This window comes from Nesoenas mayeri (genome assembly GCF_963082525.1).
Source record: "Nesoenas mayeri genome assembly, chromosome: 1".
NCBI classification, from domain to species: Eukaryota; Metazoa; Chordata; class Aves; order Columbiformes; family Columbidae; genus Nesoenas; species Nesoenas mayeri.
The window spans coordinates 94848905-94874591 of NC_137541.1; the positions used below are offsets into that span (position 1 = coordinate 94848905).

Sequence of the window (25687 nt, forward strand, 5' to 3'; positions counted from 1 at the left end):
AGAATGGAAAATGCTGTTATCTTTTCTTCCTTTTCGAAAGAAATTGGAGCTGGATACTGCTGGCCTACCTCTCCTCTGCTGATCTGAAGTCCAATTTTATCAACCCGTTAAAGGACTATAGCACTATCAGTCTGGTTCCTTGTATGTTAGACCATATCAGTAAACTCTCTGTGACTGTCTGCTTGCAACAAGTTGAGCACAGGAAAGAGCAGTAATTCAGAAGAATTAGAAAAGCTCTGTTAGGAAGCAAGGCATTACTGTAGATGTGGTTTTCTGACTCTCAGAGTTAACATTGCAATTTAAGTATTGCTTCTATCTCCAGAGAAAATGCCACCTGAGAAAACATGAATGACTGAGTTATCTAAATACCATGTTTCAGTGGTGTAAAACAAAGCACAAATTCTCAATACGTAATAAATTGTTTTTCTTCCTCAACATGTTTAATAACAGGTTGCTTTTTGAGACCCATTAGTGCCAATAAGCAAAACTAAGGATGTTTTGAGAATGCATCCCAAGGAAAGGCATTTATGCTGCTATGGCATATTTTTATTCATGCTGGAGCCCCCTACACACAGTTACACGTTTTAAGTAAGTTTATGACACATGACACTATGACTTAGAAATATGATTCACTGAAAAGTATTCAAAGACATGTCCTACCTGAAAATTACGGATGTAGCAGGAAAAGAAGAAAAAAAAAAGAAGGAAAGGAAAAAAAAAAAGCCATCAAACTTTTAATTGTACAAGTTGAAAATAAAGCAAAGCTAGTTCACAAGTAAACTTGTGTATTGGATCTGCTTACTGGTGATTCAGCATTCAAAGTGATGATTTCTTCGTCGTGATCTAGTAGCTTGCAGGCATACGCAATATTAACAGCTGTTTCTTGCTTGTCTCCAGTAAGAACCCAAATCTGCAACCCAGCTTTGCGCAAATTTGCAATGGTTTCTGGAACACCATCCTGTAAACGGTCTTCAATGCCAGTTGCACCTAAGCACATAGAGAAAGCAAAATATTCCACATTAATTGAATACTTAGGGTTCGCCTCAAATGGTAAGTTTGGATTTTTTTAAAAAAAACAACAGCACTTTTATTGGGAAAGACCTGGACTACAATACCAATGGTTTCAAGATTTGGGCAGCAGTTTTGGGGTACTGGGAAAGAGGAGGGGAAAACAGCTGGGGTTAACATCCGCAGAAACAGTCAACAACAAATCCAGAATTCAAGACTTCAGAAGCAATCTGATGCCACTTCTAGTCTCAGAGGTTCCCAAGGTTGATGTATGTATCTTTGCTTACTGTCTCTCTGCTCTGTATCTTCACCATTTCTTCTGCATGTTGCTAGAGAAGATATTGTTGCTTCTATGAGATTGTTTTCAGTTCTTAAGGGTCTTAACTGCCTTTCCCCAACTATAAGAGGCTGGGTCACAAGACATTTCTCTCTTTTGAAGGGGAACAACAGCAGAACTGCAGCTTGGCAACAGCACATTAGGCTGCAGACATCAACCTAAACCTTTTTCTGCCTTGTTGCTGCTCTTTGCTCTTGCAGAAAGACACTGGTTGCCAAATGAGATGCAGCAGGGAACAAATCATAAATCTGTTGGCCATGATGTGAAAGTAAAATGTGGCTTTTTCACACTTCCAATGTATCTTTCTACCTCTTTATGAGACGCTCAGTCTCTTTCTTAGCTTTCATAGATCAATTGGCAGGGACAAGATTTTCAAATATGGTAGCAAAAGCCACTCAGGACCAACTTCAACATCACCACTAAATACATCAATTTCAGAGAGGCTTCAATGGGAGGAAATGTAAGCCCTCACTACTAGAGAATGGGGAGGTGTCAGACACGCAAGTAGGTTGAAACAACAGGAAAAACAAAGTAAACTTTTCTCAGCTATTTGTTTTCCCTATGGTTGATCCTTGAAAAAATATTGTAGCAACAGAATATTAAATTCAATATTTAAATAGAATTTTAAATAAAAAATATTTTAGCAATACAAGTCCACCTGAAGTCTGAGCACCAGTCATGTAACTGGAAAACACATTCTTAGGACAATGTCAGGAAAGCTATTATCATCCAAACAGTGGACAAAGCAAAAGTTATTCCTGTTCCAGACTCACTTTTTTATTCCCACAACTTAATCACAACTGATCATTGTAAGATATAAACCACAGTATGAAGTTCTTGGGGAAGGACTGAATGAGAGGTTTACTGATGGTTAGAGTTCAATTATTTGTCTGGGAATTCAGTTTCACTTTTCCATCCCCCACCCCAGTGCAGCCAGAGCCAACAGGCACAACCATGGTGGGATCCTCCTGATTAATAATGTGGTCTGAATTAGTCACCTCATGCTCCCCTTTAAGTCAGAGAGTGAAACGAAGAAATAAACTTAAAAGCAGAGTCAATTATACTGTTAAGCAGCATTCTTTATTTTATCAGTGCTGGGGAACACTGGGGATCATCCTTCATAAGTGCTCCAAAGACTGGATGTTCTTGTGTTGCTTATAGTCGCATAATTATTACATATGCATTGCAATTTTTGAAAATTTTGACATACAATACATCCATACTAAGAAATAATTGATGTTAGCTATAATTGTTTAGTTTCTTACTTACACTACACCTGTTAATTATTAGTTAAAGATAAGCTAAGCACTCTGCTTCTAAACATTATATTACTTAATCTCTCTCCCTCTTGTCACGAAGAAGGATCTAAATATCCCCTCATTTTGCAGGTAGTCAGAAAGCATTTATCTCATGTCAATTGGTTAATGATGGGTATGTCTTTTACAACTTAATCACGGTATACATGAATTTGGCAGCTTCTCTTCAATTCCCCCCTTTTCAATACACTTGCAAATTCTTTTGCAGTAGAAAACCAGACACTCCAAGGGCATGATTCATCTAACGCTAAAGCGAGTATCTAAGACAGACCAAATGAACTGCACTTTCTCTTTTTGTCTCTCCGTTGGTTACATGGGGAGCCTTAGAGATCTGTAGCAGACACATCAGAGGTTGAGTGAGGTGGATCTCATCTCCCAGCGACAGGCATGTTGGCAATTAGTGAAGGCTGTTATCTCCAACAGTGTTATGGCCGTGCCAAATTCTTTGCCAGAGAAAGCAGCTGGATGCTTGGAGCAGTAGTGAATATATATACATTTTAGAATCTCAGTGCTTTCAACATCTCAAGTCAGCAGAGGAAGAGGATGACTTAGTTCTTGAAATACATTTTGCATACACTGATTTTAACTGCGTCATTACAAAGTACTGCAATCCCCTTCCACAGAAAACACAGGCCCTGAGTGCATGTGCTGAATCTGACTTATATGAGAGCTGATGCCTCTCACAAATGCCATTTATGAGCTTTGCTTTCTGACTGTCTCTGGTGCCCCTGGAGTCATGGAGGTCTCTGACATGCTGAGGTGGCACTAAGCTAAGAAAATTCTGCAGACAGTTTGGGCCAAGTCCTCCTCCTGTTTAGAGCAGCCATTCCCACTTATGATATTGTGTCAAATTCAGCCCTGGCATTGCTCCAGTCATTTCACTAGTGATAAAAAGATGGCAGGAGCAAGGAAAACAGGTTATGTCTGTTATGTTAATTATATTCCATTCCTTTGTGGTGCTGCACATGACAGCCGTGACAAAGTCCAAAAGAAGCCAATTTCTGTACTGTCAGAAACCGTTTAAGGAAAAGAATGGATTTCACAGCCAAGCTTTCCGAATTTTTAACACATTTTAATTTCATGTCCACCTCTCATTTCGTTACCTAGCAGATGCAGATTCTTCTCTAACCGCAGTGCTGACTGAAACAGAAGTTCTTCACGATTTTCAATAGAAGATTCTGCTTCTAAATGGCTTTTTAACCAACAGGCATACTCATCCTTGCTGAGAACCTATTAAAAAGAGTATGTGAGGGCACAGTCAACGTGATGCAGAGGCATTCATACTTTACTGAATAAAATGAAAAAGAAGTTATGAATCAAGAACAATAAATTAATAAATGCCGTCAGTAATCTTTGCCAAGACTCTCCTTAAAAGCAAACTAAGAGTCTGCATTTACTTACTCTTTTTGCAATACAGAGGGTCCGCAGCCCATCTACAGCATACAGATTAAGGTAATTTTGGGTTTTGCTTTGGATTTTTTTTTGATGTTTGCCCCGAGGGTCATCTAGATAAGAATTAAAAAAGAAATTAGTGATTGAAAAATAACGGCAGCAGAATGGCCTCAGAGAATAAAAACTTGTCTACAGTACTCACTGTACCAGGACTTTATAACTGATACTTTAAAGAGCTGCTGATGTCTCCTGGGAAACTCAAGTAAAACATTTCATTTATAAAATGCAATATTGTCTTTTTGTTCTATCTTTTCTGTCTTCTCTCTTCAAAAGTTGTGAATTCATGTTAGAAAGACCTCCTTTTGCTTACTCCTTAAGTATTTGTCTGGCTTGATAATCTTCACAGCAAATAAGAACATCAGAAAGAGAAGCATGATTTCAAATACACTAGTAGCAAATGCTTCTCCACATCTCATCATGTGCAGAAAAATTACACTTACTTAAAAACAGCACTTAGTTTTCCATCAAGGTTAATATCTCAAAAGAACCAGAAACAGTGCTCTGTTTTGCATATCTATGTGTATAAAGGTACTTCTGTTGCTGCTGTACTGATACTGTAATACTTATTGGCCTGAGTCAACGCAAGAAGTTCTGGGTATGACTGTGATTTCATTTAGAAGAGAATTCACACTTGTGCAGACCTCCCGGATAGCTTCTACCTTGAATGCAGCAGCACAAATTGCACTTAGCTTTACTCTTCACTTAAAGCCATGTGTAAAAACTCAAAATCAGGACTGAGCATCTGTTCCTTTTCTCTCTTTATTTGGGATTGGTTCAATGTGCTCAGACTGTGATAAAAAAAGAGTAATGAATATGACAGTAACACATTTTGTTCCATCTCATTGCCTAAAACGATGCCTTCGAAAGTTAAAAACAGGTGATATGCATCTTTTTTATCAGCTAGGATCAAGACAGGTTCATGTACAATGTACTGTAGTAATAATCTTAAAGAAAATGAATTGCAGGGTTAGTACTAAAGTAAATGTACAAGCTGGTAAGCTTTTAGACTGGAACTATTGAGTGAGAATTACTGGTACCTTATGGCACCTTTTCTTATTCCCTGATGTCATATAATTTTTTTTCTCAAGTCTGAAATTTTTTGGGGTGTAGAATCATTTCAGGTTTATAGTTCTGTAACTGGAGCTGTTCCTTAAGGCAATATTTGTGTTACTGGTACTTGCACAGTAACCAGTCACAGAGTCAGGTGACTGCTACTCATCACCAGAAGTCTGAGCACCTGAAGCAACCTACTACGTATCATCTCAGTTCACCACTGAGTGTGCTCACCTCTTTCAACTGACCATACTGAGAACCTACGGACACTAGACTCTTATATTAAGCACTTCATACAGTTATCTACATTAGATGACACAAATATCTTACCGTTTATACTTTTTGGTGCACATTTTCCCAGTGTGCATTCATAGCAGATTTAATCTTACTATGTGTGACCACATATATCCATGTCTATTTGTCTATAAACTTACACAACATTCAGCACCTTCTTATTTATATGGCAGCACAGTGTCTACTTGGGCATTCAGAGGATCCAGCACAAATACAAACAAGTATTGATGTTGTAGGAAAGAAGGAGCTGGGAGCTTGGAATCTCAATATTCTGGTTTTGTTCCTGTTATCTCAACCATGTATGAGTATGATTTACTCACCATATAGCTATTTTCTCACCTTTGAAGACTGTCCTGTCCTCTCTAGTGGGAGTGTACATACTCAGCTGCTCCTAAGGGACTCCATAAAGACTGTGGTAGTCCAAGCATTCCTTCATTTAATTCTGTCTCTGATTAAGGTCATGTGGTGAATACTGGTAGGGATATTCTGGTGGACCTGTCCCATCTATCTGTTAATGCTACCTACGCTATTACTACAGATTTTTTCAAAGCATCAGTACAAATGCATTATTCCAGAAGAACATCCCTAGAAATGTTATGTGCAACTGGAAAGCCCCTTGTCACACTGTAGCTTGTGGCTCCGACACACATGCCCCAAGGTTCCTTCAGAAGCTATTAAACCAGTTCACAATTAGACAGAGCTGCAACATAAAGTGGAAATGCACACATTCTAATCTTGAAACCTAACAGAGTTTCATTTAGCTTCTTTCCTGTTTGCACATGATAATATTTTTGGCATATGTGACTTGGGTGTGCAATACAAGCACCTTTTTTTGGTGAGAGGAGTACTGCAGCAAACCTTCTAGGCTTCTTGTATTAGTGAGTCAGCTTTTTTAACTTTAGAATAATAAAGTAGGCAAGCACTTTTTCTCACTTATTGTGATACATTACTGTTCTAGAGAGAAATGCCATATTTCTTACGTATCTCACACAAAACTGTCTTATGGGAGTGGCTATCTCAGTCACCCACTGATTTCAAATGGCACGAACTTGAATAAGTGCTTAAACACAACCAAAAGTCATTCCTATCTCTTTAGGTGCTGTTAATCACTACAGATCTGAGTACCAGGGGCACTAATGCAGTATTCACATCAAATGCTTATAGCACTTTCAACAAACACAGTAATTCCTTACAAGTAGAGATGTGCATACCAGCTTCCGTGTATGGACGGTTGCATTGCCCTCCCTTCTCCAAGAAGCATATTGATGAGAGCCAAACCTCTCCTAGCTCTTCATGTGCCTCATCAGTCTTACCCTGAGATTCATCTTGTGCTCAGAAGATAAAAAGAGGGGAGGAACCTCCTGCAGACAAAACCCAGTTGTGGAGATTTTTTTTAGCTGGGATGCAGTGCCTCTGCTGAGCAGTGTGACCACACACACAAGTCTGCTGAGGAGCGGCTGAGGGAACTGGGGCTGTTCAGCCTGGAGAAAAGGAGGCTGAGGGGAGACCTTATCGCTCTCTGCAACTACCTGAAAGGAGGTTGTAGCATGGAGGGGGTTGGTCTCTTCTCCAAAGTAACAAGTGATAGCACAAGAGGAAATGGCCTCAAGTTACGCCAGAGGAGGTTTTGATTGGATATTAGGAAAAATTTCTTCATGGAAAGGGTTGTCAGGCATTGGAACAGGCTGCCCGGGGAAGTAGTGGAGTCACCATCCATGGAGGGGTTTAACAGACGTGTAGATGAGATTCTTAGGGACATGGCTTAGTGCTAGAATTAGGTTATGGTTGGACTCGATGATCTTGATGGTCTCTTCCAACCAGAACGATTCTATGAATCTACGATTCTATGTACCATGGAAGTTAAAACACCAAATAAGTCTTCTCCAGAAGAATGATAGAGGGCTAGTGGCGTTCTGCTTGCTTCATTTCCCTCCATAATCACAAGCTGCATAAAACCAGCCCAGTCATTGTTTTCTCAATGACTTATGTTCACAGTTCCTGTGCAAGCTGGTTTTTGACTCAAGGAGTAACATTCTTATTTATGAACGTGGTGACTCTTGAGATAAAGTAAAAACAATACACTCCTGGGAATAATTTCAAGGGTTTTTGCAATATCTGTATGCTATCAGAAACCATCAGGTTTCACAGACTCAGCGTGATGTACAGGCAGAACAAATGGAGTCAGTTTAGAAACTTTTTTACTTTTTGAAGCTTATAGTGATTTCTGATTTTATGTAAGACACAACCAAAGCTACAACATTAGACATTTGCTTCTGGCTGTTCTCATGTCATAATTTAAAATGCTCTTCATCCCAGACAAATAGGACACTTTGTATCTGATTAGGACCTGTTCATGCAATGTGATGTTAAGAGTTAGGGGATTAGGGACTCAGTGTTGCCTTGGTCTTTCAGTCTAAGAGCACAAGTACCACCAAGTCTCAAGATGCATGCTTGACTGGTGTACAATTTACTTGTCCCTGAGGCAATAAGATAGCAAAGAGTGAGCACTGTGATGATTAGCTGCCATGTAGATTCACTTATTGGTCAATTCCTTGAAACGATAAATGCTCTCACACTCATGTTCCACTATCACCAGAGAACAGGATGAAACCAGCGACATATCCCACAATACAGATAATAGCCACAAGCATAAATCTTCTGATGCTCCCTCTACCTGGGGGAATACCTCCTTGTAATGGGAAAAAGATTCTGTTCCCTGAGGAACTGACAACATATCCACTGACATTAGGATACTGCAGGCAGAAATTGCAAATTCAGTTCTAAGAGTGAAGAAGTTCAAGAGAAATGTCAAATGTTTTTCAGACAGATCTGCTAAAACATACAGAATTACTAAAGCCAGACATGACTTAGATGGCTAGAAAACAAGGGAAACTGCTTATGAGGTTCTAGTGGCTGCATCTTACATTGCTTGCAAAAGCAAAATATACTATAACTCGTAGTTCAATGTGGGCTAAAACCAAGCAACCAAAATAAGGGCACAATTTCAAAGCCACATTCAGTTCACTTGCCTGTAAAGATGGTGGAATTTCTGTATTTTCCCAGCTACAGAATCTGCTCACTGCCAGCACCAACCTTCAGGAACTTTGCTTCCCCTTCTCTGACATACCCCACCTTCGGTAATGTCGCTGTTTGGCTTCTAACTGTCCTTGTTGGTTTTACCCAGCTGGGTCCTTTATCTGCCTGAAAATTCCTCGATCCACTAAGTCTACTGTGAATGGACACAGCAGCTGCAAACATAGCCTATTATATGGTGACAAAATATTTGAGACGGCATAAAATAATTGTTTCTTTTCTTTTTAAAGCTCAGTTCTCATTCTGAGAACTCAATTCTAAGCACTATTTTCTAGGTATGTTATTAGAAATTCTCAGTACTACAAATTCTCTGTTAGTACTTCAGAGAGAGAAAAGTTTCCACAGATGCTCTGTGTACTTTCTGTGATATCAGATCTTTACTAGAAAATTATTCATGAATACTTTGTTGTTAGTTAAGGACAAGTTCTTAATTTTTTTTGGCTCAGCTTTGATTTATATGGCTGTAAACAGAAAACTAATGCCAACATTTTTCTGTATTTCATTAAACTAAAATTACACAGTATAAGCCTTTCACAGTTGTTTACTCCAACTACTGTCAAAGTAACCACAAAGTCAATGCATTAGTGAAACACGGGAAGTACCTCTAGCACTTTCAGGCTCTGTCCATTCATACTGGAGTAAACTTTACACACTGGATTAAATTCAGTGTTGAAAATACAGTAGATTAGATGCAAACTGATTCATGCAAAATGAAATCCATGTGTCCTCTACCGTCTGAAAGCTTATAGGGTTCTTCCTGAATCCAACTGATTACAATGAGGGGCTATTTAAAGTTGTCTCTGTTTCATGTGACATCTGGGTGCAGGAGAAGCTCTCCATGCTTCAGGGAAGTACTCTGTGTTCACAGCTACGTGTCCATTTCCTGCTAGTCCACTACATGTTTGAAGCCAAGATTTCTCATATGAACAAAATCTCTCCTTTTGCCAGAACCTTTTTGTTTTGAAGGCTGATTGATTCACAGGGTCCACCAGTGTCATAGTCCAAATGACATAAATGTGTGGATTTGTGCAAACATATTGCAGCAAAATGATGTAAAGATTCACAAATAAAACAGAGAATGGAGCTGCAATAGGAAGTGCTTGGGTTTCATATAAAATACTCAAGTAGCCAAGCACTGCCAGGCAGGTTTTCCTGAAGAAATGTAAATTGCTATGGCAGAGTTTCAAGAAATTCCTTCCAAATAAAGTTTGCTAGTAGAAGATCTTGTACAGAAATTAATTTAACTCATTCTAGTAAGGTGAGAAACCAGTAATTCGTTACAGAAAAAATGTTATACTAAGAAAATACTATAAAAGAAAAGAGATGGCTGCCATTCTGTCATTCCTTATATTCACAACAAAACTAGGTGGGTCTACTTGCAATAAGATATGATGAGTTTTTCGGCAATTGATCAGAACCGCCTCCCTCCCACCTCCACTCCCACAAAGGTAAGAAAGTGGTGTACCTGAAGAGCAGGGCAGAAGAAGATCCATAACAACTGAATCTGCTCCTTTAGTGTAAACATTTATTTCATCTGTGAGAGGGTGTCTGACGACTACTGACATCCTCTTCCTGACGGAATCAAAGCCCAATGTGTGTAATACTTCAAAGCTTAACGTTCCCAGGTGAGGTAGCTCCACTGATACCTGGTCAGACAGCCTTCCAACCAGAGAACAATTATATGCCCTCGCTGCATAGACGAGAGCAGCTTCGTCTGGACTCTCTGCCTCGTAACGGAGTTCTCCTTCCTCAGGTCCACTCCCCACCGCCGCCCGGCCTTGCTGGGAGCTGTAGCCATTGTTGTTCATCTGTGCAGAGTATGCCAGCTTCTCTTCCAGTTTTAATAAAGTGCTGTCCGCAGATGTAGACGAGAGCAGGCTTAAGCCAAACCTGTGCATTGATTTGCTCGTAGCTAGACTAGATGAACTGCTGTTGTTAGAGCCAGAGGTCAAGCGACTTGGAGTGAATCTTCGTATGAAGTCTTCTATGGTTTTTACTGCAGATTTTAGTTCGAATCGATCTCTGACCTTGACAAGTAAAAGAGAAACCAGTGAGCAAAAACCAAAGAAAAACCATACAAGAATTCCAACATTGATATTCAGTCTAAGCAGCTCCAACTAAAGAGGAGAATTTGAGAACAAAAATAATGGCATTTTTGAGAAAGGAAAGAGGATGGACAAAACTGACTCAACAGCAAAAAACTTAGAACTTCAGGATCATTCCTCTGTGTGAAAGCAGTACGTTTTTATTAAAAACATGTTTTCTTCTTTCACCTCCTCAGATAAGACTAATGGATAGACTATCAATGTTGCACCTCCACCAGCAGTGCATGCTAAACATTATCGTCAGTAGGAGAAGTGTGGTACCAGAAAAGTTTTATGAGAATATGCCAATGTTGACAACATGCTCAATAGGAACATGTTGAAATAAGTAATTTCTGTCGCCTTCTCATTCAGCATCTAAGCATTTTGCTTCATTTTTATCACTCCTCTCTGTTTACGTAGATCTTTTTTTACACATATAATGTTATTCATAGTAATAGCATATTTCTAGTAATAGATATTAAAGTATATATAACAGTGTACCATTCCTGAAACAGCAGAACTGAGCATTCTCCAAATGTTTCCCTGGCACAAAAGCATGTCATTTTGCAGACTAGTTCACTTTTTATTCCAATCTGGAACAGAAGCAACTGTCAGAATTTTCTCCAGAATGGAAATTCCAGCTGCTGGCTAGCCTTAATACCACATTCCATTATATTTTTGTCTTACAAAGCATCTTGGGATTGCGCTTTTGAAATTCTCATTCGTCAGTGACACTGGTTTTAGCCAATTTAAGCAGTAATGACCATTATTTCTCATAATGAGCCTAAGATGCATCTTTTACATAATTTGAAAGTTTTAAGTGACTTCTTCAAGTATATTCTCTTTTAAAACTTCTAAAAAATGTCTCAGCCATTTCTTAATTTAATCCATATGTACAAAATACTCACAGAGAGCTTATATTATTTTCTGGAAAGTCTTGCACATTTGCATATCAGTGTCCACATGTACTTACACACATACTTATATTTATTAAATGAATAAGTCACAGTACCAGAATTTGGGAAAGTTTCAGAAGTATCTTGTAGATGAAAGTGTATCTTACCTTGAAGGTAAGCTGACACATTCCATTTAACTAGTGCTTTACTAAACCCTTCTCATTCACATAGTGGTTCTAAGAGTTGTCTCACAAGCAGCTCTGTTTGTTTCTTGCTAGAACAGGGGGTTTTAATTTCCTCAGTTTACCAGACAAATTAGCACAAATGCAAAAGAGACTTAAACTCTCTTTTTCTTTAACCCACCTTCTGTCGGGGCTGATTTGGTGCAGTAACCACAACTGTATTACATATAGTCAAAGCGATGAAGAAGTCAAAAATGTCACATAGTTCTGGACTCAGATGGGATAATGGCTGTTCGTGGCTCCTCATGATGTCCAGATGCTTTGCACATTCATTTACCTTTTCTAGTAACCTTGGGTCAGGTGTGATGTCCTTCTCCTAGTAATGAACAGCAGTAGTTAACATTTGTGATTCTGCAAATTTCCAAACCAGCAATAAGCAACCCAAGTATCCAAAACAGTGTCAATGTCAAGGGTTTTATAGCGGCCTTACACCACAGAGCAGAGGTGGAGGGAACTGTAGAACACCCATTCTAGGCAATAAACAGTTAACAATGATCTTTCCAATAGAAATGGAAATGTGAGTAACTGTGTTGTCAACTTCTTCACTACAGATAATTATAGGAGCAATCTTCATCTACTTTGGGGGTAGTGGATAGGAGAAGAGTTACATACTACTATTCCTCCCTCTCTCTTGTCTAATTCAAGACATTTATCATCTATTACTGAAGGGTGGTACACTACAGAGGCCAAAAGAGTAGAAAAATTAGACAGCAATGACATTCAAAGCTCTGTCTTACATCAGCACAATAAAATGAAACCGTCTTGGGTTGTTTGTTAGAGAACAACAACCATCCCCACATTTGAGAGTAATTAATGTGTTTTTTTTACATTGAAACACAGAGCATTTTCCACTCTGTTTCATCAGCACTTTCCACTTATTCAATCTCGTCAGAGCAAACTCCGGTATTTCTTAAGATAGCAGGATGCAGGGATACAAAAGTTTAAAAGATAAACCAACCTAAGGCTCTTTCTTCAGTAGAATTTTATCTGCTGATGCTCAGCAGCTGATGAATCTGAGCAACCAGAGAACTCCGTGTGTAAAAAGTGCAAATCTGAATTGTGCCAGATGAGCTTACTCTTGACTGCAATCAAGATGTTCCATCAGTGCAAACAGCATTTTTCTGTGTCTATATTTGTAACTTGTTTTGAGGGTGAATTTGTGTCAGCAGTGCTACAATGCGAAATCCCTACATAGACAAGACTTGGCTTCTTTGCTGTCTTATTATGATTCAGCTCACGTGAAACTTCCAGAGAATTACAAAAACATAAAATAAATTAACCAAAGCAAAGTTGTAAGGAGATAAATTCACGAACATTTTGAAATGTAAAGGTTTTTCTTTTGTTAAAATACAACACATGCAATCCACTGATAATTTTGAATCACGCTAACAATTATGATATGGTGTATGTCAACAGTGTCTAAGAATAGGAATACATGGTGTCCAGCTAAGCACTTGTTAGTTTTAAAATCCTTAGACAAAAGAGAAGAGGCTTACACAGAGCAATTAGAATCCTTGACCTCAAACCTTATGCTACTCTCGGTTTCTATAGATAAAGGGAAGGCAGACATTTTATTTTCAAAATTAACGTATAACTAAAACAAAGGTTTCAGACTGTCTTTACCTTTAGCTTGTTCCCACAGAGAAGGTATGTAGATAAGATCTATGCCAACATTTGATTGTTTTTGCACAAACAGCTGTGACTACATAAGAAAAAACGCCCAGATGAAGTCTATAAGAGGTACACAACGTGCTACGGATTTCCTTACCTTTCCCTTTTCAGGACATTGTTCTACCAAGAGATACGGGACACTGTGCATTTAGTTCTCATGACTTACCATTGGGCTACTGAATGCAGTGTGCTTCGAGAGTATGCTGGCTCTTTTTGCTTCAGCTCTGCTACCTGTGCGCCGGTGCGTTTTGGTGCTCTGGCTTCTGTGGATCACTTTGATGCTCTGATGGCTGCAGATACTATCACGGTGGGATAGAGTTCCTCCTTTTGGGGCTGCCTCCTCTTCCTCAGAATCAGGTTCTTGGTACATCGCTAAGCGTTTGGCTGTCGGTAAAAATACAGAGGGAGAAATGCTGTGTACATCAAACGTGGCTGAGAAAGAGGGAGGGACACGGTGACTTTGTTCAAGTGATATCTATTTTAATATTACACTGTGCTTTAATGATAAGAATGAATGATTCCATTATCAGGGGATAACAAAGTCTAGTCTTAACTGAATGGTAGTATCTAACGGAGGATGCAGATAACATAATTAGAAATGTAATGCAATACACTGCCTCCCTCAGCACCACACTCTCTGACAGGGAGTCAAACTCTGCTGTAACTTGCTGCATTCCTGAAGACTTTTCCAAAGCTCAGCCTGATGAAATCACCCAAATAATTTGGTCTCCACTTGCAGTCTGAGAAGGAAATGATCCAGAAAATGTTCTTGTCCTTTCCAACAGAATATGGAAATTTCACAGAAAGTATTTTCCAGAAACAATGTCATATCTACCCAGTACCAGTTAACTGACATCTGACTTGTCCTCACAATGACACACCTGCCGAGCACCACCGCCCTTATTTTATATACGGAGATGAGTTACAGACAGTGTAAAGGCCTCGCTCAAGGTCAGGGCCACCTGCTACAGAGTGGAGATGTGAACCCAGATTCCCGACTCCTCACCTAGCGCTAAAACCACCCTGGAGTTTGTCCCTTCCTTCTGAGCAGCGTAACAGGCAGGACGATGCAATGTGCACTAAGAAGCTCATAGTACCCTCACGTACTGCAACATATGTTTATATCTATCTATTTGCTGCAGTGAGCAATGCCAAGGGGACACAGAACGAAGAGTTTTTCCAAATTATGCATTCTAGATTACCGTTTCCCCAGTCAAGAATCCAGCTACAACAATTCATGTTAGAAACCAGTCCTGGCAGTCTGATATATAGAAGTTAAAAAGGAAAACAGAAGGGGTGTGAAACAGCCATGGAATCCAGCCCCTCTAATGACAGGTTCTGTTTAGCTCTAATTGATATAAATAGTATTTTTCAGTTCCTAAAGATCATGGGCATTTAACGATCTGGGTTATTCATTAGGCAGGCACATGACATTCTAACAGGTATCTATTTATTACTTCATTAGGTATTCATTGAAAGGCCTTTTATTATACTCTCAAAATAATCCACGCTATCCAGATATACAGTACAAGTTACATACTTGTGGCTCGGCTTTGTTTCAGTTCTCTGATGTAACAAATTAGATTTTCCTAATGATAAATCATTAGCTTATAAGCTAATTATTCAGGCATTTAACACATATACAAAAAAAATGTATGAAGATTTTTCTTCCAAAATATTTCCTGAGAAAAATCTTGCATTACATATAATGAGTTTGGCATGGGATCACTTTTAACATGGCTAGCTTTACGATCAACATAAAACCCATCCTTGCCATCCACTGCAATTTTCTAACATGTTTTAGCTGTCAGAAAGCAAGCGGAGGAGTTGAAATCGGACCACACACTGTATATGGTGATAGCTCTATCAGTACAGTATTGTACATCTGAGTTTTTTTTTCAACTCCATTTGGAACATGTATAGGCTCTATCTGAAATGTGGGAGCTGGGAGAGCTCTCCAGTCCCAGCAGCCCAGGCCCTGAGGCTGGTGTACACTAACTGTGGGTGACCAAGGAGTTTCCTTCATTAGAATTATTTGGTGTGATTCACGCTTCTCTGGATTAAGTGCTGGGAAGGAGATAGAGCACTGGCACATTCAGAGCTGCTTGTTGAGCCACATTGCTGCAAACAGAAGTTCTCTCTCCATTCAGTGCCTACCTTGTCCTTTGATCCATATGACAGAACCTAGAAGACAGCTCATAATATTAGGGAGGTCACTGGTCTTCTTGTCCCTTCAGTTGCACGGTAATGAGCTACAGAGAAGTTTACCTGCACAGGCTCCTTCCTGAAACTTTTTGCACATGCCTTGGGGCAGTGAAGTTCTAATGTGTCCCATCACTCTCATTCACTAATTCCCACTTTCTTCTGCTCTGTAAGCCTCTATGCATTTTCTCAGTAGAAATGCAGATCCCTATGCTGTGAATTTAATTTAACTGGTAACAGGTTTGTCTGTAGAAGAAGGAGCCTACACTGAGGGCCCAAAGTCATCTGCTGTGTGTCATGAACACTGGTCCAAGCCCTCAATGAAGATGTGAGCCAGGCTGCTCACTGCCCCCCGCCCCCCCCCCCCCCAGCATCCCAGTTGCCTTCCAGAGGAAACACAGGCATGCAGGGAATGAAGGAGCAATGTGGACTTTGTAGTGTGTCACTTAAGGAGGATGCCTCAAGTAGCAGAATGGAGTGGCACACTGAAGGACTTCTGTCCTTCTCTGCACTGGGGAGGTACAATGGAACACACATCTGGGGAGGTATGGTGGAGCACACATCTGGGATGAGGCCTGTGGAGGGCAGTGCCCAGCCTGACAGCGCAAGCTCTGCCTTAGTTAATCTTCTGCAAATTCCAGGTTGAAAAACAGTTGTTCAAGGTGACACACTGGTAAGGTTTCCTGCATTCTCCACTTAAATACAGAGTTTTTATACATGGAATGAAAGGAGGAGAATGCATTTCATGCACAACACACAGTTCTGCTTGCATACCTTATCTCTATATTCTTCATTGGTCTTTCTTACATCTAAAAATATTTTGTTTATTCAACATAGTAAAAGCTGTTTCCTAATGCAGCACTCAGCTTATTTATTAGTATTATACCAATACTGTGTTTCTTTCTAGTCTACGTAATATCAGCTATCTCTTGCTCCCTATACAGGTTTTCATTGTAGCACATTTATTTAATTATTCCTGCCACTGAGAAAATGGAGAAAAAGTGAAAGTAATTTCAAGACTAGAACCTCATTTAACCAAGTCAAATGTAATTCTTTTGATACAAATGGTATTATTTCAGTTTTATACCAAGGTAAGCTTGATAACAAAAAACAGGCCTTAGCACCTTCCAGCATTTTCTCAAGTGCAGTCTTACATATTATGCAGCTAGAACTAAGAAGTTTGAAGAAATAATGAAACCTGTTTCAATCGTTATGTTATGGCTAAGGTTCACAGTGCTTCAGCTGCACAAAGCGTGATTCTTTGGGAACACGCTGTTCCCTCCACCCACTCAGCCCTCTCCGATTCAGAACCTTTTCCTGTGAACTTCATAACCTGAAAGACATTGTTGTGGGATGCTTTTCAGTTTCAGCACTGAAAATTGATGGCCTTGATCTTCTGTCTGATAGAGAGTTTTATATTAAGGGCAAAGACACAAACAACTTTGAGAAACACAGCAACATAATTCATGAAAGTCAAATTTCACTGTCCTTCAGTTCATTTTATATTTATGGCACAAAGAAGAAACAATAATTAATACTTATCCACAAACGCTCTTCCATCTTTCAGAAGACAACAGTAAGCTATAAATAAAACTCTTGTAGTAGCTGCTAGGTATTTAAGATACTTTTAATTTTTTTTTAAATACCCTTTCATTTCATAATTTTTCTTTTTGCTTGTTTTTGTTCTATCTTCCATGCTACCTGTGTTCTATGATGAGGCATCTGTTTTGCAGGCTGATGGAGACACTGTTGCCACACAGACAGATCCACTAACTGGAAAAGTGGGATCAGGAAATTCGAAAGGACTCTCCTTCAAGCCAAATAAAACTGCAGACCCCCTAAACCAGAATAATTCGGCTTCCAGCATGTGGGCCCTAATTTTCCATGGGATTAATCCACTTCTCTCCAAACCATTTGAACAATGCTGTCACTGAACTATCATGAAGTAAATCTAGATGTGCAGTACTTACGCCACCTTATTTCCTTATTATTTTATGAATGCAAGCTTATTTCACTTTAAACTGCACTCTAGTGTCCATATAAAGAGTCAGTCAAGCAGCTAGCATGCTATAAATTTGAACAAGTGTGCTAACATAATCTAATTTAATTTACATTGCAAGAACTTCCCCATCATGACAAATACTGAGAAAAGAAAACACCAAGATTTTCCTTCCTCTCCCCTCTTAGCATCCCCAGAAGCTTAAAAGGAGTAACTTTAAGTTTTTCATTGAGAACTTCTTACTCTATTTAGAAATGAAGATAATTTCTATTTTTCTGGAGATTTTCCACAACAATTGTGAGTGTAGGTATATGTATAAAAAAAATATCATCTGTCTCTAAATATGAGTTATTCTGTCTTCTATAGGATTTAAAATGGGGCACTCTCCATATACTGAGTTCTACATCTGTTGGCACTGGTTGTTTCCTCAGTTACCAATTAAACTTTTTCAAAGAGCAACAACAAATTTAAGAGAAACTACAAACAAGCTATACAGACTGAAGCACCCAGTCCTGCTAAACGTCTTGATCTTTCTGAGGAAGGCCTAAGTGGACTCCCCTGATTTCTGAAGACTGTCAAACTGTAAAGGTGGCAGATGAGGGGCCCCTTTGGAAACAACAGCCACATTTATGGAAAAGTTTTTATTCATTTTTATGCTTTTTTTTTAATAAATCAAATTCTCCAATGTGGCTGGAATGTGCAGTCTATGTTCTCTTGAATATATACAAAAAGGGTAAGAAAATTCAGCTACAAAACAGCTCCTCAAACTAAAAAAAAGAGGGGTTTTTAATATAACGTACTTTCCCATGAAAAGTAGTTGCTGGCCAATCTTCAGCAAGAAAAAATAGAAAGCAGAAAGAAACTCCTTGTTTCTCAGATTTAGTGATTAAGAAACTTTGCTAGGCAAGAGAAAATCACTGAGGTTTTCATCATCTGCCTTCACTCTCATAAACTTACCTTACTCTTATGTTGTCTGGAGTTTTTTCCACAGTCATTGGAAAGAAGGGGGAGAAATGCAAAGAACGAAAAAGTCAGATTTTTCAGCTGCTTTCATGAAGATTTAACTTATGTTTTGTCAAAAGTTCCATACAACGAATGGCTAAAACTAGAAAAACAGAGATCACACCCCATAGGCAAGAGTGTGATGAATTCAGCTTTTGGAAAATAGCTAGGACACGTCAGGCCAAGAGCATCTGGTTGTAGCTAAATCATATAATGACTTTCAGAAGCATAGTCAGCTTTTGGGCACCTGTTGTCCCTGGGATTAGCAGGAAGACTTGGGGCATGGCCAATTTCAAGAGCTGCTAGAAGCTGGCTACCAGCCTGAAGGGAAGCCCCATGGTGTGGTAACGTAAACTTTCATATAGGGAACAATCCTATTTTTTTCTGTGCTAACATTCCTTTAGGCTAGGAGGAAGTACTGAATTAGAAGGATATTTTTTGTGGTGTGTAACACTCCTTTGCAGTATCACCTTACTGTGGAAGCAACACATTGCAAGGTCATCTTTAAGAAGTAAGAGATAGATACAACTCCATCCATTTCTGAGATTTAACTAGAGTATAGTGCCAATGGGTACTGTATAAATGCCCAGGGCAGTTATGAATAGGACAATCATTCTTCCACTTGGAGTGGTCCAAGACATACCCTGCTCCTGAATTAATACTCTGCAAATCAACAAGAACCTTTGAAGAAGACAACAGAACAGATTTAAAGAACACAGGCTGCACAGACATGAGGTGGGAATTCCCTTCACCTGTGTTCAGAACTCACAGAGAAACAGGCATGTATTGGACAACAAACAAGTCTGATGAACTGGATCCTACAAATGCTTTATTTTCTCCAGTAACTATAAAGTCACTATCTTCCATACAAATATCTAAAATCAGGTAACAAGAATCCCATCCATATCAACACAGTCTCCACAGGGCCTAAACTGGCAGTGTGAATGCCCGTAGTTTTATCTCTATCAGTGCATAAACTATCACCAAAATAGTACAGGTGACCTCAACAATGATGAATATTTGATCATGGAACTGCTGCTGAGCATACTCACACCTTTCCTCACAGCCTCCATAACTGTTCCCGGATTCCTCTTCACTGCTAAGCTCTCACATAGCAGTACCCATGAGTAATACTTTGTCCTACCTCCAGTTGGCCAAGAGATTCTGTTCCATGCTGGTGCAATTTATTGGCCTCTATTATGCATGTTTTTGTCACCTCTTGTTTAGACTAAAACAATGCAATACTCCTGGGCATAGTGCCATCAGCCTCCTAAGAGAGTTAGAGCCTGCAGGAAAGTGTTTTCTCCAGCAAATTCATGAAAACTGTCCTTTGCTTCCTATACTACCTAAAAAAAAAGTATTAAGTCTTGTTCAAGGTTTCAGTTTCTATTTTAGAAGCATTTAATTACTTCAGCCCTGCACACGGTCCACATAAGCCTCTGTGATGAAAACCATGATTAACATGTCCATGTCCGATGCAAAACAGAACTCTCCCTCGTAATCATAAAGCTCACCTTTCACATGGGGAATTTCCATGGCTTTGTGGAACAAATTTCCAAAGAAAATAAAGACACTCCCACCACTCAAGGAAAAGACAAGCCGCCTTAAATATGCCAAACCTAACACAGCGTAACGTACACCTTTTAAGTATTCCCCAAACCCAAACAGATTGTGCACAATGCGCATAGGGAGAGGAAGAAGGGGAATGAACAAGCTACACATAAGGAGAAGACTAGTGGAAGGAACTCAGATATGATGATGCCAAATGCAGTATAAAAACCCCTGCAGATCAGAAAAGAATGTGATAACAGCTCATAACTGAACAAATTTTAGGGAGAAAAGCTTATAATGTGGCATAGAGAAAATTTGTGAAGGCTATGCACAATCTGTTGAGTAATTAACAGATACGCAGCAGGCCTAGGTTATGCAGAAAAAAAAATGCTTTAAAAGCAAATTGAAGTTTTGAAGTGAGGTAATTTCAGACCTCAATCTGCCACTGTGGGCACAGCCTTCCCCCTCTGTGTGTGTGCATGGCTGAGGCCCAGAACACGGGGCCTCCAGATGACTTTAGAAGAAAATTTGCCAGAACTTAGCATGGGAAAAAAAGTGTGTTACATCTGAAACTTGTTCTTGGGTATGGCTGGAGTTGTTCTGTCTGAAATTTCTACCCCAGAATTCGTGCCTGAGGCAAACATCTGGCATGGAAAACTTGAACCAAACTGTTAAAGTTCTGTAAAACCATCTATAACTGAAAACAGGATCTTATCATGAGAAGGGTCAAGCAACTGGAACAGCAGGCACTGCTACGCGGCCACAGTAGAATAACAAACTTGGGCCAAATAGCTGAGAACAAGCATATTTCCATCCTGAGCTATCTGCTTTTACAGTAGAAACTGACTTTTTCTAGCTTTTGAATCTTGATCTGTGCACAGCAATTTTAAATTAATTTTTTCATCTAACGTACTACTCAGTGTTTGATTCCAAGTAGCAAACCACTATGCCTGAAAAATTCCTCAGATAAGCAAGGAAAGACATAGATATCTTTGAAATGGATAACAAAAGGCAGATGCATTTTACTTGGCTTCCTTGCATATATCGCAGCCTCAGATCACTTGCCAAATGAAATATTTTAGAATTTTCTAATTCATGAAATCTTCAGCAAAACCTGAGGTGCAGCGCAGGATGGCATCAGTTATAACATATTCCAAAAATCTCAGAGGGCAGTTCATATACTCTGGTCTAAGACACAGACACTTGTAAGCAAGCACACAGCAATGAAATGCTGTCTGTGAACTCCCTAAAACCAGAAAAAGTGGTGAAAAACATTTTACCATATCTTGAAAGGAAGGTTACAGCAGCAGAAAAGGTAAGAGATGGCTAGAAAAGCAGACTAAAGACTAGAGCTAACAAAAAACTTGAATGAAGAATAACTCTTATTGTGTTATTAATCCTGATTATAGGGAGCAAAATAAATAGAAATTATCACAATTTATATAGACAATGACAAAGAAAGGCCCATTTTCTGTAGAGGAGAAAAAAGAAAAGAATAAATTATTGTGTATAAAATACTGTGTATAAATTGTGTCTCAATTTATAAACTGTATTTGTCAGAAATTTTATACTGACTGGAGTTAAAAGAAAGCCCAAACATAGCTGTATGTGGAAAGAATGACCGAAATATATACTTATTTGACACTTCTGTTTGTAGTGAAATTCACTCTGCTTTCACTAACATTTACATTGTAATCTGAAGTCATAAGAGGAAAGCATGGGCAAAGTTAGATTACTGTTAAATACGTTATATTTGAAGAAAAAAAGATCTGAAACTCAATACTCAAATTCAGGAGCCTGAGTTCAGCCTCCATATCAGCTGACTGTACCAAGCTCATAAAAACAGCCGTTCTGCACTGTTTTAGTCGGCAGTACCATCATTATTCCTGCAAGGAAATCAGTATAAATAAGCAAATGATCAATGCCAAGGAAAAATTAAAAAAAGAATTAATTTTCAGAGTGTCATAAGCACAATTAGGAGTCCAGAAACACACTCTTAATTCTAATTCTTCTCTCTTTCTTACCTACAGCACAGAGGTAGGAAGTCACAGTTTCTCCCTGCTTTTCTTTCTGTAACACTGGGATAGTAACACTATCCAAACACCTAGTTTCTTGAAGAACAGTGCCTTAAATATAAGGTCTCAGTACTATTTTAAAGTAGGAGAAAAAGGAACAATCCTTGCATAATCCAAAATTTTAAAATACCTTTTTCCAATTAGAAATTTTATAAAGTCTCTAAAGCATGTTTTAGATTTTCCAGTCTATTTTGACTATTTCTCTTATCCTGTATCTTATTTGTAAGATGAACCTCTGTAATGGTCTTCCAGAAAACCTTCTAATCAGTGATCTTTTTATGCTATGTAGATTAAGAAACTTATTTATTGCAAATAGGAATGCAATACTGTAGCTATAATATTTTCCTGCATACAGACACAGTATGATTTGAAGAGTTAAGATCTGTTATGTCAAAAAAGATAACAACAAAACATTAGAGGAAAATAACACAAATTGCAAACAAATCACAAACCAGGAACAGGAAATCACTTCATAATTGGAAAAGGGTGATGAGATGACACAGAGATGACAACCCTCACATTCCCTTGTGACAAAGAGTGACTTTTTAGTGTTTCAAGAGCCTGATACCTGGAGAAAATCTCTCAACTGCAGCGTTCATGCAGCAGTGAAGATACCTTAATGCAGACACCTGTCACACAGCAGCACGGAAAAGAATCTGACAAAGGTGACAGAAAGTACGCTATTAGATCAGATTCTGTTTCTTGTTAATATGAAAGCCAGCAGCTTTGTTTACATTTATTTCTCAGCACAAAAGGATAATCTCATTGCACGTATTCAATCAGACACTAATCGGGCTGTATGCTTAAAACTGGTATTTACATAGCATACTTCAAAACAAATGTGATACCAGAAGCATTATTCAATTTGCTTAAATTAGCCATGTGCTCAAGTGCTTTACTAGATCAGGAGCTAAAGCCAGAAGCTTTAACTGTCTTGACAACATCCTGTAGATGATGTTACAGAACACTTTGATAAGATTGTTGTTGCTAGCTGAACACTGACATCAAATTACACTAATCTGAAAAAAGCTATTGTGGAGTTTGCTGAGTGGATACATGCAATTTCTTCCAGTTTTCTTTTTGATTTAAGATTACAGCAACTTTTATATCTACTTCAGGTTGCCCAAAGTACAACTGTTAGATAGAAAACAAGATCATGAGCTCACCGTTATCATCATGGGAATACTCTATTCCAGAAACAGTGCATCTCCGGAAAACCATCTTGTTTTCAGTAAGTGTCCCAGTCTTGTCTGAAAAGATAAACTGCACCTGACCTAAGTCTTCTGTGATATTTAAAGCTCGACACTGCAGCTGAGAGTCTGTTTCTTCATCATATAAATCTTTATCTTGATGAATAAAGTATACTTGGCAGATTTTAACTATTTCAATGGATACATACAAAGAAATTGGAATCAGAACCTAAAATACACAAAAAGAAAGAGAATTAGAAGAAAACAAAATCAAGGATACAATAAATTAATAAAATCTAGTTAGCTTGGTACTAGAGTAGAACATAAAGAGGCTATGCACTTTAAGCATGTACTGTAAAGTTATTAGCATGTTTGAAAAGAGCTTATTTACTGCGTTAGATGAGGAAAACCAATGGTGAATTTCAAAGTTGAAATGCATTATTATGTCTAGAAGGATGATTATCAAAACTTCAACAGAAGAAATATTTTTTTTTTTTTTTTGCTAAGAAGGTGAGGCTGAAAATAACCAGGAAGGGAAAAAACAAAACAAAATCAACACAACTCCAAAACAGAAATACAGTCAGAATCCTGTACCTGTGAAAAAATGGAATAAATTTATTCTGCATTAATAGGCTGTTTACAAATTCACTTTGCAGGAATACAAGAAACAAAATCTAATGAACAATTTTTTTTCCTTCGCTTTTGCACTGCAGGTTATTTGAATGAAGAACACACTTTATAATTGCTGAAGAAAGAGATATGAGAAGTTGTTTCTCCAGAAAAGATTTTTAAACTGTTTCTTGAGGATTGTCAAAATTTTGTACCTGAGTTTTTCCCTGCAGGTGTTTTTCAGGACAGAAATTCCTGACTGCATAGATTATTTAGCTTACTGAATTAGATATGACGGATAAATTATAGTATGTACATAACTGGCAAATGTGGTTACTTAAACAAAAACTACCAAAGTGGCTGGAGTTTAAAGAATTCTGTGCTGATCTTTTTTACCTAATATCATAACTCAACACTTTAGAGTAAAAAGTAATTTAACTCATTGGTTTTCTTTCATTTTTTTATAAAGAAGTTGCTGCCTCCAGTAAACACAACCTCCTCTAGTGTCCCACTGGGCACATTTCCACATGTCCCAGTGAAAAGTGTCTCAGTTACTTCTCTTAACTTACCGCCACCTTCCCCATTCAATATATTTCTCTTCATGACCAAAAAGCTTTTAACAGAATTTGTATTTTAGTGGATGTCTTGAGTTAAGAGCAGTATCTTTAGAAAGCAGTTGAAAGAAATACACATCTTATGTTCATACCCAAAGTGTATTGTGTGACATTATACCCAAAGTGGCACCCATAGTCTTTGACGTGCTGTTCTGTGGTGGGTAGGTATGAAGAATAAAGCTTGTTTTGTCCCAGCAGGGCCCACTGCATCCTGTCTATTCCTATTTGTTTAGTATAAAATAAAAAACCTGAGTCTTCTGGGGCAGGTTCTCAGATTATTATCTTCTCCAATGCCAAGGGAGCTCTGACAGTTTACTGTGTGCATCAATTGGTTTATTTTTCAGAGAAGTTATAATCTTTTTACCACTGGGTGGACCACTTCTTTTATTTCATTTATCTTTCTGTTTATATATTATCATATACCCTATAGTTAAAACCTAATTTTAAAGTGACTAAATATACTTATTTTTAGTGCTTGATTAGCTTCTTACATGCCTTAGTGGTAGGTGTACTACACACACTGTGTGTTTATAGCTTTACTACAGCAAAACATGAACAGAGGTGACAGCATGTACAACTTGATTACCTGGAAAACTATGATCACTGTCAGAAATAAATACACTGAAGCTAAAACAGGAGACAAATATTTGCCATCAGGCCCTGGAACATCAAAAATTGGTTTCTTCTTCTCACCATATTGCCATACCCATAGGCCATGACCTGCAGAAGAGTTGAAAAAGAGAAAAATGCGAATTACCTCCAAGGAAAAATGCTTATGGTGTAAATTTACTCTTATAGTTGAGTTACGCGGGAAAGTGATATTTGTTTTCAACTATTCTGCATGATTTTAGATAAAGGCCCCAACCTCATGTGATTTTCTGCCTTGGGATTTGAGAAAGAGGTTTGTCTGTCCTTAAGGACAGTATGCAAGAGTAATTTCTCATCTCTTTATCTAAATAAAGTGAGTTTCCTGGTCTAAATTAGTGGTTTAGTCTCTTT

At 38.5% G+C, this 25687-nt stretch overlaps 1 protein-coding gene across 1 annotated transcript in view; it reads right to left on the bottom strand.

Annotated features, from left to right (window-relative positions):
- The window catches only part of ATP10A (ATPase phospholipid transporting 10A (putative)), a gene marked incomplete at both ends in the record, with an annotated part of 113556 nt that overhangs the window by 15841 nt on the left and 72028 nt on the right, over positions 1 to 25687 (bottom strand). Inside the window, 8 exons of the mRNA XM_080351459.1 lie at positions 803 to 987; positions 3765 to 3891; positions 4063 to 4166; positions 10019 to 10580; positions 11897 to 12091; positions 13613 to 13830; positions 23442 to 23694; positions 25382 to 25408. Of these exons, the coding sequence (XP_080207585.1) occupies positions 803 to 987; positions 3765 to 3891; positions 4063 to 4166; positions 10019 to 10580; positions 11897 to 12091; positions 13613 to 13830; positions 23442 to 23694; positions 25382 to 25408 (1671 nt within the window). The remainder of the gene's footprint in view (positions 1 to 802; positions 988 to 3764; positions 3892 to 4062; positions 4167 to 10018; positions 10581 to 11896; positions 12092 to 13612; positions 13831 to 23441; positions 23695 to 25381; positions 25409 to 25687) is intronic.